This window comes from Bradysia coprophila, unplaced genomic scaffold, assembly GCF_014529535.1.
Source record: "Bradysia coprophila strain Holo2 unplaced genomic scaffold, BU_Bcop_v1 contig_248, whole genome shotgun sequence".
NCBI classification, from domain to species: Eukaryota; Metazoa; Arthropoda; class Insecta; order Diptera; family Sciaridae; genus Bradysia; species Bradysia coprophila.
In genome coordinates, this window is record NW_023503509.1 from 1,578,532 (window position 1) to 1,594,818 (window position 16,287).

General features: G+C 35.5%; 3 protein-coding genes across 5 annotated transcripts in view; 2 read left to right on the forward strand and 1 right to left on the reverse strand.

Annotated features, from left to right (window-relative positions):
• The first annotated feature begins 3,631 nt into the window (after positions 1-3,631).
• Positions 3,632-4,851, forward strand: LOC119078325. Its single transcript, XM_037185834.1, has 3 exons — positions 3,632-3,865; positions 3,924-4,271; positions 4,359-4,851. The coding sequence occupies exons 1-3, from the start codon at positions 3,708-3,710 to the stop codon at positions 4,624-4,626; spliced, it is 774 nt and encodes a 257-aa protein (XP_037041729.1). The 5' UTR covers positions 3,632-3,707; the 3' UTR covers positions 4,627-4,851.
• Positions 4,852-6,986: 2,135 nt separating this feature from the next.
• LOC119078324 (arrestin domain-containing protein 17-like) lies at positions 6,987-8,878 on the reverse strand. 2 transcript variants are annotated; one of them, XM_037185833.1, is made up of 4 exons: positions 8,788-8,878; positions 8,445-8,713; positions 7,466-8,338; positions 6,987-7,351 (listed from the first exon to the last, which is right to left on the reverse strand). In XM_037185833.1, the coding sequence occupies exons 2-4, from the start codon at positions 8,704-8,706 to the stop codon at positions 7,290-7,292; spliced, it is 1,197 nt and encodes a 398-aa protein (XP_037041728.1). In that variant the 5' UTR covers positions 8,707-8,713; positions 8,788-8,878; the 3' UTR covers positions 6,987-7,289. The 2 variants fall into 2 exon arrangements, with proteins under 2 accessions (XP_037041728.1, XP_037041727.1); XM_037185832.1 differs by having other exon boundaries at positions 8,445-8,830.
• A 94-nt stretch (positions 8,879-8,972) lies between these two features.
• LOC119078320 (rootletin) overlaps positions 8,973-16,287 on the forward strand; it is a 44,683-nt gene continuing 37,368 nt past the window's right edge. For both annotated transcript variants that reach the window (XM_037185824.1, XM_037185825.1), the window contains exon 1: positions 8,973-9,407. The gene's annotated coding sequence lies outside the window, so the exon portion shown is untranslated. The remainder of the gene's footprint in view (positions 9,408-16,287) is intronic.

Here is a 16,287-nt window from a genome sequence, read left to right on the forward strand (position 1 = left end):
GTATTGACCCATTTTAGCGGCATTCCAAGCAGCACACTATTTGGATGAGAATCGATTATATTCGATTAATAATTGGCAACGGTGATGTGACGGCCTTCGATGGAATTTAACGTAATGACATATCACGAGGATCCAGGATAAGCTATGAAGTCGAATATTTTCCAATAAATTCATTTTTATTCATTCTTCAATGGAATATTCATGAGTTAAAAATCATTTTTTCCTCAAAAATATTTTTACAGTTGACCTTAGCCTCGTAGAAGTGATAAATCTTATAATAAACAGGTATCAACACTAATCAATGACGTTGTGTGAGTGCTGAAAAACAACAAATTTGGTAGGTGTTACCTGTACGTTCACAATTAAATTTTATCAAAAACATTTTCGCGCGTCAAAATAAACTTTACCTTAAATTGGTTTCAAATTTGAATTCTTTAGACTTTAGACATAGTGACTCATGCTGCGAAAATAGTTAGCACATCTACCGTATATCGTTCACATTTTACATTCTTGAACATTTTTAGTTCGACAAGCTGCAAGTAATCGCACAACAATGTTGAAACCATAACGTAAGCCCCACGGAACCAAAAATTACCGTAAATATCAGTATAAATTGGTACTGCGAGAATCGTTGTTTGCTTTCTACCGGATGATACTTTCAACCACTTCCAATCACACGAATTGTCACTTTGTTTTTCACGAGGGGTAACCGACTCGGATAACAAACCCTCAAAGGAATTGCATGTGTATCCGGTAAATAATTGTAATTGATGAAAATACGACAAATTGATGGAATTATAAGGAATTGACCGGAGTTGCCTAAAAATACGTGAAATGGGGAATTGAAATTTCTTTTATCCACTTACAAAAGAACTAATATCGATGGGGCTGACGCTCACAGATTCGCTTGGAAAAAGACAAAGGGAAAATATTTCATAAAAAATTCTAGAAAAAAAATTATTAAAAGAATTTTGCGTCACAAGTGGCAGATGCTGAGGAAAGTACTGTGAAGAAAATTGATAAAATAGGGAAAATAAAAGACCTGAAACAAAGGAAAAACAAAAAAAAATGCCGAATCATCTGCCACTTTGTGACGCAAAATTTAGTTAATTTATTTTCTAGAATTTTATCGGTAACATATAGCCATTTCTGCCATTTCCTTGTATTTTGGATAACTCAACACTCCATACACCCATTTCTGCCATTTCCTTGTATTTTGGATAACTCAACACTCCATACACCCATTTCTGCCATTTCCTTGTATTTTGGATAACTCAACACTCCATACACCCATTTCTGTCATTTCCTTGTATTTTGGATAACTCAACACTCCATACACCCATTTCTGCCATTTCCTTGTATTTTGGATAACTCAACACTCCATACACCCATTTCTGCCATTTCCTTGTATTTTGGATAACTCAACACTCCATACACCCATTTCTGCCATTTCATTGTATTTTGGATAACTCAACACTACATACACCCATTTCTGCCATTTCCTTGTATTTTGGATAACTCAACGCTACATACACCAATTTCTGTCATTTCCTTGTATTTTGGATAACTCAACACTCCATACACCAATTTCTGTCATTTCCTTGTATTTTGGATAACTCAACACTACATACACCCATTTCTGCCATTTCCTTGTATTTTGGATAACTCAACACTCCATACACCCATTTCTGCCATTTCCTTGTATTTTGGATAACTCAACACTCCATACACCCATTTCTGCCATTTACTTGTATTTTGCCAGTTCCTTGTATTTTGGATAACTCAACACTCCATACACCAATTTCGCCATTTCCTTGTATTTTGGATAACTCAACACTCCATACACCCATTTCTTCCATTTCCTTGTATTTTGGATAACTTAACACTCTATATAACCATTTCCTTGTATTTTGGATAACTCAACACTCCATACACCCATTTCTGCCATTTCCTTGTATTTTGGATAACTCAACACTACATACACCCATTTCTGCCATTTCCTTGTATTTTGGATAACTCAACACTTAATACACCCATTTCTGCCATTTACTTGTATTTTGGATAACTCAACACTACATACACTTATTTCTGCCAGTTCCTTGTATTTTGGATAACTCAACACTCCATACACCAATTTCGCCATTTCCTTGTATTTTGGATAACTCAACACTTCATACACCAATTTCGCCATTTCCTTGTATTTTGGATAACTCAACACTCCATACACCAATTTCGCCATTTCCTTGTATTTTGGATAACTCAACACTCCATACACCCATTTCTTCCATTTCCTTGTATTTTGGATAACTTAACACTCTATATAACCATTTCCTTGTATTTTGGATAACTCAACACTCCATACACCCATTTCTGCCATTTCCTTGTATTTTGGATAACTCAACACTCCATATACCCATATTTCTGTCATTTCTTTGTATTTTGGATAACTCAACACTCCATATGCCCATATTTCTGCCATATCCTTGTATTTTTACTATGTCATTAGCTGATGTTGTATTGACTGAGAATATATAGCGATATCATATGTGTATGACTTACGCTGGAATGTCCCGGAAAATTAGTAAATTCCAACTCTGGTCGTAAAATTCGCTCTTGTTGCAATTTCCAGTTTGCTTCTATCTATTAAACTATTTTCGAAAAAATCACTATGTCTACCTTGGCAAAAAAGGTAGACACATGCTTTTCTTCGGACATTCGATATTTTTAACGTTGCGAATTGGCAATGAAAATTCATTTTTACTGATTGATTAACTCATGGTTTGAAAGTCTTATCGCACAAAGTCCGATTGAAAAATTAATTGATGTACCGGAGTCCTGAGATCATGCGCTACACTCTGGCATTGTGTTTGATCAAAATCTGTCTATTTAAAATTTTATTATTTTTTAGATGACAGTTCACCATTCAAATTTAGCGATTAGCGTTAGTGTTACCATATTTGCATTAAGCGTCAAAAATTTGACTTTTGATTTTTAGAAATTTATTTGGAGGTATTCCTCGACTCCCTTAGCACTTTCCGGAGTGCCTAAAGTGCCTGCTCGAGCATTATCCCCTACGTGTTAAGGAAGAGCTAATTGCTACACATTTTCAGTTGTATGAAGCTTACCGAACGAACTTAAAAACAGATAGACATACGAGATGTGTACTAACATTATTTTGAAAAAATGTTCTAAAATCTGAAACTTGTAGCCGAAATTTCAATACTTTAATCAATATGCAAATCACCTTAAACAAGGTGAGAATAAATATTTCAGCGATTTTTGTATAAATATGTTAGAGATCATAGATCAAACAAAGTAATGATTATATGTATGTCGTCTGAGAAAGTACTTACATCTTTGCGGTAGAAGTTGTATATGATAAGCAAGTACACAAATTTCTTTCGACTTAGTCATGTTTGATTGAAGTAAATTTAGTTTTGATAATAGCAAACACATCTCTTCTAAAAAGACTGACTGACTAAGCTAATCGAAAGTACACAAAAACTCATCATACTTTGTCGTACTTTTGTTTGACTATCTGTTTAGAACCACACAATTCTGTTGGAAATTTCTTCATTGTTCGAAGAATAAATAAATTTTTTAACAAGTTGGATTGTCAATAAAAGGATGATTTACACGCTCTGGGAAGTCAGTAAGCATTTGGAATTAAACTACGATTGACAGTAAGAATATTTTCGCGAGACAGAATGGAGTTCTTCCTGTTTATTGCACGGTTTTTGATTTTCCCGAGTGTTATTTGTCTATCAAACTCAGAGAAGACGGAGAAGGTTCAAATGGATGAGCATCAAATACAATATAACTTGATTGCCGATGAAACCAACGAACCGAATAAATTTCATATCTCGTAAGTTGTAGATACAGATCAGATAGAAGCGACATGAACCGTGTCCTCCTCTTTTTAGGTATGAAGTGAGTTATGGGGAATTTATTTTCAAAAGATTTGAGAAGTGTCACATAGTAGAAGAAGTTGGCATCCGCGCAAATGACAGTGAACTTTCGTGCATCGGAAAAACCAAATTTTCACGAATTGGAGACGTTAAAAACGTTTCAAATTTTAACGACTACACTTACAGCAGCAACGGTTTCAATCACACTGGTGAAACATTTAAAGTGAGCGGCAATTATTATCGGGTAAAAGAGTTAGATCTGATGTATGGACAGCAAGCAGAACCAATTACTTTGAAATTAAATGCCACACCGGCTGTAAAACAACTTCGTTTCGACCGAGTGGAAAAGAGTCTGATTGTTAAGTAAGTCAAAGTGAATTTATGTTTTGTCGAGAAAAACACAATTGAAAGTGGATTCAACAGACAACTAAATTCTCTTCCCTCTTGCAGTTTTACAATTGACTCCGCATTTTTCGCAATGAATCGAACAGAGAATTTCTCAGTGGGGATCGACGAGGAAACAGGAAGTGATGACCTCATTTGTGTGGGTAGAGTTGTGCTCATAGTCAGAAACTCGGATACTTACCAGACCGTGCAGAGCGAAGTCTTTGAATTGGACGAAGACTATGCCTTCGTTTATGTGAGCGAAGCTAAATTTCTCACAAATGACAACGGTACCAATACCGATACCGATACCGATACTTATGTTTTGATTTAGTCACTCCAATATTGATTGAATCAACGCAGTTCAAGCTAAAGTGATCGTGGACAGCTGCTCCTATGAAATAGTTTCTTACATTGTTTTACCGTTGTGTGAGACACTGTCAAGTTTCAGTATCCATTTAAGAGTACCACGAATGCTTGAAGTGCGTTGATTGAATGCGAAAAACACAAATTCTGATTGTAATGTAGTAAGCAATATGAATAGACAGAGGATTTATTCCCAAAGGGAATGGAGTTTCAAATTTCAATTACATTAAAGATTCGACTCGACACTCGACCAATGGTCATTGTCAAGACAGCTGCCTTATCATTACATTACCGATGGTTGAAATAACCAAAGCATTATAGATGTCAAGAAGCGTAGACAGAATGCTAGAAGAGATGCATTGTCTATCAGAGTTGAAGACGTATATAGAAGCATAATCTTAAACGTTATACACTTTGGCAGCGGTATCAATTCAAATGAGTATTCTCGTTCATGAACCTAGCCGTGAAGGAAATGATGGATCTTCCTAAATGGTACCTAAAGTAGTATTTTGTGTTTAAAGTATTCCATACGAGGTTAGCGAGTAGATTTAATAATTTTGAATAAATAAAAAGTTAAATTGTGTAAGTATCGTGAGGCTAGTATTTATAAACATTATACACAATTTCCAAGGGCCAACATACCAAAAATTATGCTAGTCACACACTGCTACGTATTTTACATTACACGTTGGTTTTACCAATACCCTCTCTTGCAAACAAACTTCGTTTTGAAGCTGTCACAATACCACCTTATTCCTTTGTTTGTAGAATCATCCACAGTTGACTAAGTTCTAATTTTGAATGTAAAATGTAAAGGCTACGTTGCATTTTAAGCACCTTAATAAATGCAGTTAGGTGCTTGAGATGGTATTGTTTTCCATATTTGTTCAAGTTCAATATGAATGATATAAACACGGCAGAAGCCCAGGCAGGAGTCATTCATTATCCGAATGTCAAAATAAAGGACCTAACCATTAGGGTGTGTCGATTTCATTTTTTTTAGTCATTCCTGCATCAGCTTTTTTTTTTATAAGTCAATATAAGCTTGCACCGTCACTTTATCAAAAATTTTCGAGCTACACGAGATACTTGGATTATGGGTCCGAACCAAAAAAAATCTGCAGATGCTTTTGCTGAGTTTTCACTCTGTACGGCATCTAGAGGGTCTACTAGAACATACAAAAATAAAAAAAAAGTTGAAAAAATGTTTTACCGTCATTTTGGTATAGCACCAAGTTTCACCGAGGTGGAATTTTCAAGAATTTTGTATGTGAAAAAATCATCTCTTCTGGGAAATTTTTAGTCAAACTAATGTTGTGATAGCTCATTTTGTAGGGTTTTCAATAGCGAATCTAGCAAGCGTACACTTTCGATAGGTAAATTTAAAAATTTATTGGTTTCGCTGTTGGAAGGCTCAAAAACGGGGCATTTTTACGAGTGTTTTCAAATATATAACAAATTGACTTCTCTTAAAAAACTAAGTTTTACTATTTTCAGCTTTTAAATGTGTTATTCATGATTCATGATTCGAATTTCTGTCAAAAATTTTTATTTACTCGCTGCATTTAAAATGTTAATTGTCCCCATACCAGCACGATTAACACAATTTTCGAAGTCCGACTGCTGAGTGTTAATGCCTCGAAAAAAGTAAAAATTCTAGAGAAAACCTACTTAGCCGAAAAAATTGGCGAGTGAGAGACTTGTGGTTCATACCGTAATTAGTAGAGCCTGCCCTTGGCTACATTTTAAGCTAGCGTCCAGTTTTTTCCGATTAAAACGTTTACGAAAAAAAATTGGAAAAATTCAGATTTTTTAAAAGTATGGTCTTCGCGTCCGTATGCTTTGAACACACTCTGAACGACAGTTTTGTACACAATTTATATTCATTGGTCATACATTCTGCATCATAAGGGCTTTTAATTGATACTTACCATGGTGTCCATTACACAAAGACTGAAAGTGCAGCCTTGATCCTGTGATGTCTCTCTAATCAAAAATGTTGCTAATATTTCCAAAGATTTCTTCTTTGTTGATTCTTGCTTTCATTTCATTTTAAAATTGATTTGCGTGCTGGATATGAACGGAGCGCATATTTTATGGAACAACATAATTAAAGGACGCGTCAGTGCTGTTGCTGTAACAAAGATTCTGTCAGACAAAATGAATTAGATCTGTTGGTTGTCAGTCTCGTTTCTGATGATGATTGAGTACGGTCAGGTTGAAATGATGAGGTAACTATGCAACAGAAGTGCGGGCAGGAGAATGAAATTTACAAATCAGCACCTGCCCAAAATAAATATTTTCTTTGTTGAATAAATTTCTTTGAAAAATATTTTGAGATTACAAAATTACACCTTAGGCACTAATGTGGTTACATAATATCGCGTGAGAATATTATACTTGTCAATTGTACGCCCGATTTATCTTTGTAAGGCAACCATTAACATAACATTAAACAAGAGACCTTGTAAAAAGGAAACAACTCTTGCACAATAGATTTCATATATCATAACACTTAAAGCAAAATCAAATAGCGTTTGTTTAACTTTGAACTTACACGTCTCTTAAAGAGGCATAATAATGTCTTAAAAATTTCGATCTGTCTGCCATCAGGCAGGTACCATCACCGATCTATTGTTTCTCCTGTTTTCCGTTCTTCTTCATAAATTCGATTTCGGTAAAACTCGGTGGTGCTAGAGCGAGAGCAGAGAGAAATTGACATTTGATTGGCAAATACAATTTTGGAAACTCATTTTGTTTGAATTGCTTAGTGACTCATCACTCATGCAAAAGTCAAAGGTACTTACGGGTTTCCATACTAGCTGTTCCAGACCATCCAATACCTGGTGCCATCGGCTTAGATTGCGTATCACTGTACGACGGTAATGGTTGTTCAGAAATTGGTTCACCTGGCGGTGCAGAAGGTGCTGACGGAAACGGCATCAATGGTGCCATTGGTGCAATTGGAGCCAATGGCGGCAATCTACTCTCGTATATCCCTGAAGATATTGTTCCAACAGTGATCGAAGTGTCGTTGCTCAGATTGGTATGACAGCCCGAAGTTCGAGCTTTCGATTTCAGGTGATACTCAACGGTGATAATTCCACAACCAGTGAAATATTGAAAGTCCCACGACGGATCGAAAAATATTTCCGTTGAGTACACCTTGTTTTGCAGTGCAGAGACCAGCTGTCGATTATTTGCACTGATGAAATCGTACGACCATAGTGTGCGACTACTTTCACGAGTCTTAGATCGCGGACTATGCGCATGGTAAACTATTCTCTCCACAAGTCTTACCGTGGCTGAATCAATCGCCACATCGCTTTCATTTTGCAATTCGATTGAGTACGGAACTCGGTCACCAGGCACGAAACCTCTACGAGGTAGGACATTCAAAATTTGTAGCGGTTCCGACTCCCAACAGCAACAGCCGAAAGTTTTGCTTGCGGCTTCAGAAATCGGTTCCCGTAGATGGGGGAATTCATTCAGATCGAATCGGGGATTTATGTAGAACGACGTGCGCTCCTTTTCGTCGAAGCCCCATGGAACATCCATGTGCACTTTCGCTTCGTACCGTATGTGACCGTAATCATTTTCGTGATTTTCGGGCAGGCTTGCCGGAAGCACGAATCTAGCATGGTAAACATATGTTCCAGCTGTGAGGCGTTCTTCAGGACCTAGAACATTTTCTTATGTTAGTTCAGAGATCTAATTGACATTCGCATACTGAACAGGGTATACACCGAATTGCTGTTCAACTGACGGAAATTCATTTACTCTCACCCGATCTTGTGCCAGCCAACGTTTGATATTGTTGGAACATAGTTTCATGAGAACTGTAGGTCGTATATTCGGTGTGTGATTTCCCGTTACGTTGAACCTGACGCGATTCCGTCCATTCTACATGTGCGTATCCTTGAACCCGCGCGTAAATCGTTCGGTACTTCTGTTCCGAATTGACTTGAACCCGTGCCTCCAAGTTTATTACATCACCGGGGTTGTACTTACGATCGGAACGGTCGAGAGACAAACTGATGTTCACCATGACTCTTCTGGGGAAGTGACAGGCAAATGAATTCGTGGTTGACTGAGGCAAATTAAGTGGCGCAATCACTGTCGAATTTACCTTTTTTATTGGAATATCGGAAGTACAAAAACCAAAACAAAATAAAAACAAAGTGCATGTGTGACGTGACCTGTCACTAGAAAAAAAAAACTCCCCACCAGAATCGACCCAGCTGACATTTATATTTTGTTCGTTTGACAGTGACACAATCTACATTATCGACCAAAGTTATCCAACAGAAATACAAAAAAAAATTGTTGTTTGTGGTTAGAGTTATTTGTTACTTTTAATTTATCGGTTGATTATAGTTGGAGGCTCCTTTTAGAATTAATTTAAAACAAAGTGCCTAAGTGTGTATTAGCCTAGTAGACTTAAGCAATACGAGACAAGTGCCTGCCTAATCAAAGAAATCAATTTTCCTGGTGAACATTAGGCCCGTGTTGCATTTTCTGGTTTAAAATTGTTTGTGTTTTGAATTTTACTTAAGAAAAATCTTTTTTTTTTGCTTTGGAATGTTACAAAATCGGTGTAGTATTTGTTGTTCAGCAGTAAATTGAATTCAATCGGCTGCTTGCCTTTAACATGTTGTGATGAAAATAAACTCTTTGTGCTTGGTGACCTAAATTGTAAAGCTGGCCTGTGTCAACAACGATGTTATCCTTCTCTCAATGAATAATACGGTAAGAAAATGCAACCTTATACTCTACGTGTAGTGCATGTGTCACTAGAACCTACGGAATCTCTTGCTTCCTTTATATTAAATAATTATTTTTCCGTTTCCGCAAAAGTTTTTTTTTCGTTTTGGGTTTCGCTATACATCAGCCGATTGGTTATTTTTGTCGTAACTGTCGCTAACTGATGATATGAATCCGTCTGATTATGAATGCATACCTCTTGCATGCAAGGTTAGTTCGATGGAAATTGTATCGATTTTAATAAACTTTAAATTTAAAATTCGATCAAATTGGTATTGTTATAACAACTCCAGCAATGACCTCCAGTATTGTTTGCCTACACCCAGATCCTTTTACAGTCATTGCGAGTTCGATATTCAGTGTGTGTACTTGGTCTATGTAAATTAACAATTTTGAAACGATTTATTGAGGAACACACCATGGTGTCGCAACAATTTTGGGTTGGATTTCGAGTCTTTGTAAAAACTGAGATATTGTTTTAATTTGTCTAAGCTCATGCCTAGAATACAACCAAACCAAATAACTTGTAGCAAAGTCTCGCTCACGCGTTAGGCCGAGCACATTTGTACATACATCATAAGGCCACAGGGCCTATTTTACGGAAACATGTTTCTCAAGTTTTTGAAAGTTTCCAAAATGTTTCTGAAAAGTTTCTTAAAGTTTCTCAAAGTTTCTTAAAGTTTCTAGAAAAGTTTCCTTAAGAAACTTTAAGAAACTTTAAAAAACTTTAAGAAACATTTTGGAAACATTCAAAAACTTGAGAAACATGTTTTCGTAAAATAGGCCCTGTAAGGCCACGATCTGACATCAGTCCGTCATAAGGTCACGATCTGACACCTATGCCATGTTGCTACCCAGAGTATTTATGGAGTGTATAGTTAAGGTTAGCCGTCACACATTATAGGAAATCCAAATTGATGTGGGAATGATGGCATTGAAGGTATCCAAATGAAAACTGAAATATTAAAAATAAGAATTGAAATGCATTACCTGTCGTGCCAGACAAATTGAAAATCGAAAGGTTGACTTGTTTTTCACGACCTTTTAATAAAACGATTTCTCGTCAAATTTCGTTCTTTCGATTATTTAAGTTTTGACACAGATTTGCCCAAAAACAAAAGTCGTAGAGAGGGATTCTTTTAGACAACAGTCTACCCAAATCGGAGGCATTTTTCAGTGGATTTTTTTAATATGTGCCTAAAAAGGTATTCGACCCAAGAAGCCAAAACCACTTTCAAAAAGATTCTTCGAAGCTTGTGTGGCTGGTGAAAGGGGATCAAAAACCGAAAAGTAGCTCTTTCGAATCGACTTCGTCACACTAGAGCTACGCAGATGTTTTTTGTATTTGTAATTTTGAAACTGAAATAAATGAAATGAAATGAAAGTTGCACTTTTCTTACAAAAATTTCTCCAGTTACACGAGCCTCACAGTGTCGTCTGGGGTGTCATTAGAAAGGTAATCACATGTACTATGAGCCAAATAGTGACTTATTAGTTTTAAAATTCATCCACACTGAAATATGTGCATTTAAAGTTTTCTAGACTTACACTGTTCTTACAGAGATTTCTCGAGGTGGTACACAAAAGTACATGGTCGTGTGGGGTATCATTTGAAAGGTAATTTAATGTGCTTTTGGGCCAAATAGGGTTTGTATGCATATGCGATGAAATATGGACACTTAATCATTTCAACTTCTATTTCATCGTAGATGCATGCAAACCACACAAGACCCTATTTAAACCCAAAAGCACATAAAATTACCTTTCAATGATCCCCACACAACTATGTACGTTTTGTGTACCTCGATAAATTTCTGTAAGAACTGTGTAAGTCTTCGGTTGAAAACTACAACTGCACATATTTCAGTGTGGATGAATTTTGAAACCAATAAGTCCCTATTCGGCTCAATAGTACATCATGTATTGTACATGTGATTCTAAGGCCGATATTAGTACGACATTACAGTAAATTGAAATAATTTTTTCTTGAGTTATTGCCGAAAAACGGTTTTCTGTACCCTCTGGCATAACTTTACAGTTGAACGCTTTTCACAGAAAATAATTTTTGTTCGAAAATGTGAAAGATACGTGTTCGCTAAATTTGAAAGACGAATCCAACGAACTATAACTCATTAAAATCGGAGACCGCTTGTTGCCAAAGTTAATAGTATCACCTTAGGGCTGACGATTGAAACCGGTCCCGAGTTTAGGGCTGCTCAAATACCAAAGTTATTCGATTTTTTCTCAAAAAAACATGTCATATTGGCTGGTTTCGAGATTATGCATAATATTCCTAGTCGAAAGTATAGTTTAACGTTTGGGGCTAGTTTAGGGCTGCTATTCCGCCAAAGTTATTCAACTTTTTCTAAACACAAACATGTCATAATAGCTGTTTCAACGATATTCAAAAAGCTTCTGACTGAAATAATAGTCTAATCATAATTGTCCAAATTAGTCCAACAGAGGAGTACTGTCTCTCCAGGGGCCGTTCCAGAAAATCTTTTAATCTAAGCGATTGGAAGTTTATAAAGCTCTGACCGGGGCGGTTCTTAATTTGTTTAAAAAAAACAATAGAATTTATCCTTCTAACCCGGGCGATCGCGGCTACTGCACAAAGGGGATCCATGCAAAGGCGTTTTGTTTATCTTTACAACAGAAATTTCTTTAGAAACTCTCCGTAATATGAAAGAAATTCACGCTCGTATGTTAGCGTTGATGTTAGAAGACGGCTTGAGCCACAATTTGACAAAAACAATTTTGGGAATTTTGAGCCTATCTTCTTCTCCGCTTTAGCCATTTTAGCCATACGTCACAAACAGGTCATCCTGTTATTAGTCCTAAATGAGACTTATGAACAGATTTACATGATGCACAGTTTTCAAAGCGTATCTACTGAACCCAGTAAAGATTCTTCGACCAGTCCGGATATTTCGTCATCAGTATAAACCGTACTAAGACCGCATTCATTATTGACCTGAATTTGCCCCAATTTGAATCGAAACGGAAAAATTGGAAGATTTGTCCTTCCATAATTTATAATCTGTAGACGAACGAATTAACTTTTCAAATATGGTTAACCTAACCAATAAAATCCTCGCATTCATGACAGTGCTTAGCGTGATATAATCATTGAATCTGTTACTTCTTTTGTTAAACACTTGCCACATTTAGCCGCTATTCGTCGCTCAAAGTTATTCGCCAATTGGAAATCTATGTGAAATCTTTTCCTCCTACAGTCTAGAACATTCTTTTCATAGATCGTTGTCAGATGTAAGACGACTAACACGTTAGCATTCGTCCATTTGTCATTGCTAGTATTGCATAATCTTACAACGAACACCAACAACATCGAATTAGTTGCGATACATTGACTATACTCATCAGAATTATTTCCTGCAACACCGGACGTCAGACATAAAACCGAAACGCAACACTTCCAATATTGCATTGAAATAATCAGCATCAGCTTCTATAATTATTTCAACTGAAATAACAAATAAGAGCAAAAGTAATATCAAAACCAAAAACAAATCATAAAATACTCAACACGTCACATCAATGTAATCAAATTGAAATAACAAAACACTAAACGCCTCAAACATCTAAATCCTTAAAACCATTTGTGTTTTGTCATTTTTTTAATACATTCGCTTAACTGGAAATTAAGGTTTTAAAGGCTGAAAATACCATCAATCCAATTTTAGAATTGTGCATGCTTCCATGAGATTCATTTACAACTTCAATCATCGTACGCCTCGTCATTGAAAAATGTTACAAAAAATTTTTATTTTCGTTTTCCAATTTTCATTGCAATCTTCTGACTGGAGTTAATACGTAAACATTAGATTTGTATAAATATATCTATCATACCGCACCGTTTAGAACTGTTACGATTTGATTATATCAGTGTATGGTTTTTGTATATACCCAGTTGAATACACAATTTTCATACATTCATTTCGCTTATTTTCAAGCAACATTTGTAACATTTAAGTGGCACGGACGAGTTATTAGGAAATGATATTCCAATCTAATTTGAACGTCTTAGAAACGGAAAGTGCATCATATTGTAATCAGTCAATCTGTTCCTTCTTTTGTTTATTGCTGTTGGTTTGTGTCTGAAGCAAAATCTTTTACTTCACTTGTTTGAATTTGATTTTGCTATATCAGAGAATACCAATTAGAGCTCGTCGCTTATTTTTGTAATCATTGTCGATATCAGATGATTCTGAGGAAAATCAATCGATGTTGCTGCGAAATCGAATGAAATTTTACTTAGTTGGTTCGGGCAACTTTCAGTCGTTGTGATTCTCCCCTTTAACTGTCACGAAACGCTGAAAATATCAACATAACTAAAGAATCTCTCATACTGTGAAGACACTACGGTAAATAAATTGAGAGTATATTGCCTGTTTGACTTTATAGTTTTTCTATGTTTTATTTTCGTCCATTTTCTAAACATGAAAAATAGAAAAAAAAGGAAGAAACCAAAAGAAACAAAAAACTGTCGTCTTTACGCTGCGGTCGCGAACAAAATGTTCTTCTTTCAGTGTTATATTAATAAAATATCATTCGTACACACACGCGTTTTAATTAGACTCGGGTGCCACAGTCAGCGAGCTTACATATATAGTGCATTGTGTTGCTGAAGCTGAATGTTTGAATGGGATATAGTCGAATTCGGTTTTTAAGTGTGCGTTCTATTTGGGTGCAATAAATGTTAAGTAATATTCTATTGCATTTCTGGTGCATATGATGATGCAGTTGTACAGAACGAATCTATTTATTTGAAGATATGGATCATATGTGGATTAAAATGTGGATTTTTTAAATCAATTTCGTTGGAAGTATATGTTATGGTTATTTTGTTAAGTGGGTCAGGCAATTACAGTTATACTGGAACTAGTCAAGTGGAAATTTTTTTTTTATTTTTTTTTTTTTTTTGAAAATTGAGAAGTTTCGTCGGTATTTTTGGTAACTGACATATGTGAGTGTTGAATTAGGAAGAAAAAAAAAATCTTTTTCTTCGAATGAATCATGTGAAATTATACTACCGAGAAAAAACAATCAAATTAAATTTAAAATTGTGATTGAAGTGAGTGGCTGCAAGGAACATACATTCGTCGTTATCTGCACTATTTCGTATTAACACAAATTAAATTAAATTGGCACCAAAATTCCCCATGGCTTATACGAATATCGATGATAAATAACACATGGTAAATTTCAATTCAATTAAAATTCCTTCAGTAGATTGTATAAAATGTACTACGTACTAGTAGTCAGAGGTAGACATCGGTTGGAGAGCGAAAATATTAAATTGAAACCGGCAATCGTATACGTCTCAATTCACCTTGATGTTCGTATGTACAAAGAAAAATGGCAGGTTTTGAATTTAGAAGAAAATTAAATTTGCAACCTTGAAATTTTCCGATAAATTTTTCTTTGGGAAATAAAATCTATGAAACGTCAGGTAAACTTCCCTTTTCATGAAAACTTGACAGAGAATTCCATAAATCAAATTGAACTTGTAACTTTGTTGTTATATGTATGTTGTCAAATATATAAAATTTGAATTTTCCGTTCGCATGCGATTCCTTCTTTATGGTGAGATATTTTTAGTTTTTTTTTCCGGCTAATGATTGTTTATTAGCAATATTATACTTTCATTTCGCATGTTGGAAAAGAGCAGCACAACTTTTCCGAATAACAAATAAATGAGAATCGATTTAGAATAAAAATACAGAAAAATTAACAGCGCCGCAACCGAAACCAACTCCCATGTTTCTCTCGCATTTTTTTTTCATTTCCATAATCTTGTGTCACGGAATTCTATGCTATCACTTCATTGAACTACTTTTCCTTTTGACTTTACGTCTTATTTAACACATCATTTAATGTCGCTGATATATTACATTCAATCAATTAGCCACTTGCCTTAATTAATTCGTGCTTCAAGGTGGGGCGGCTTCTTCGACGCTAACCCAATTTCCATTTTGACTGATTGGAAGACCTACCTTCGAATCGAGAAAATTAATCCCATTTTTTGTTGTGTATAACGTTGAGGGAGACATATTCAATGTCTAGTTAATTGTGTAGCAGTTTCGCTTAGATGGAGAAACATTGGTAGAGCTAAATTAATTATCGGTAACCTCGCTTGTATTAGAATAAAGATATGTCAGGATTTTCGTATGCTAAATTGAGTCGTTTCACGTTTCGGAACATATTTATTCACATCATATATTTCCCACTTGATTTACTCACTCGGAATGTGTCTGAATTTTTTTCAATTTGGTCGTACACTCCCATAACTTAATAACCGAAATTTTTATAATTTGAAAGAACAATGATCCATAACTTAATCATCCTCCTACAAATGTGAGTAATTTATGCGATGACGGTTGTATGTAATTCAGTATTAGATGAGGTATATGAGTAGCGGATCATTGGAATATATTCGTTGAGGCGGTCAACTAAATATTTTTGATTGAAAGTTGGGATGCTACACCCATTGCAATTGGTTGATTTTTCAATTTCCTGTGTGGAAGTCAAATAGAAGTCAGTCTTACCAAATATGGGTCAAACGGAATCGCTACAGAAATTCAGTAGATAATCAACAAAATTTTTACTTAAAAGTCATTCACAAGTTATGTATGCCCTTTAGAGGAGGCATTTCAAAATTGTATGCTCCATATATTTTCTATACTTTCTTCATACATTTTAGCGACGTGCATACTTTGAGGATGACCCCTAAACTTTCTAAAGAAATCTGAATATTTTGGTAGTTGTTTATAATCCGCATCCTCGCATGTTGTACTTAACTGATGTTCCGTTAAAATTAGCAGGACGAGGACAATCACAATCA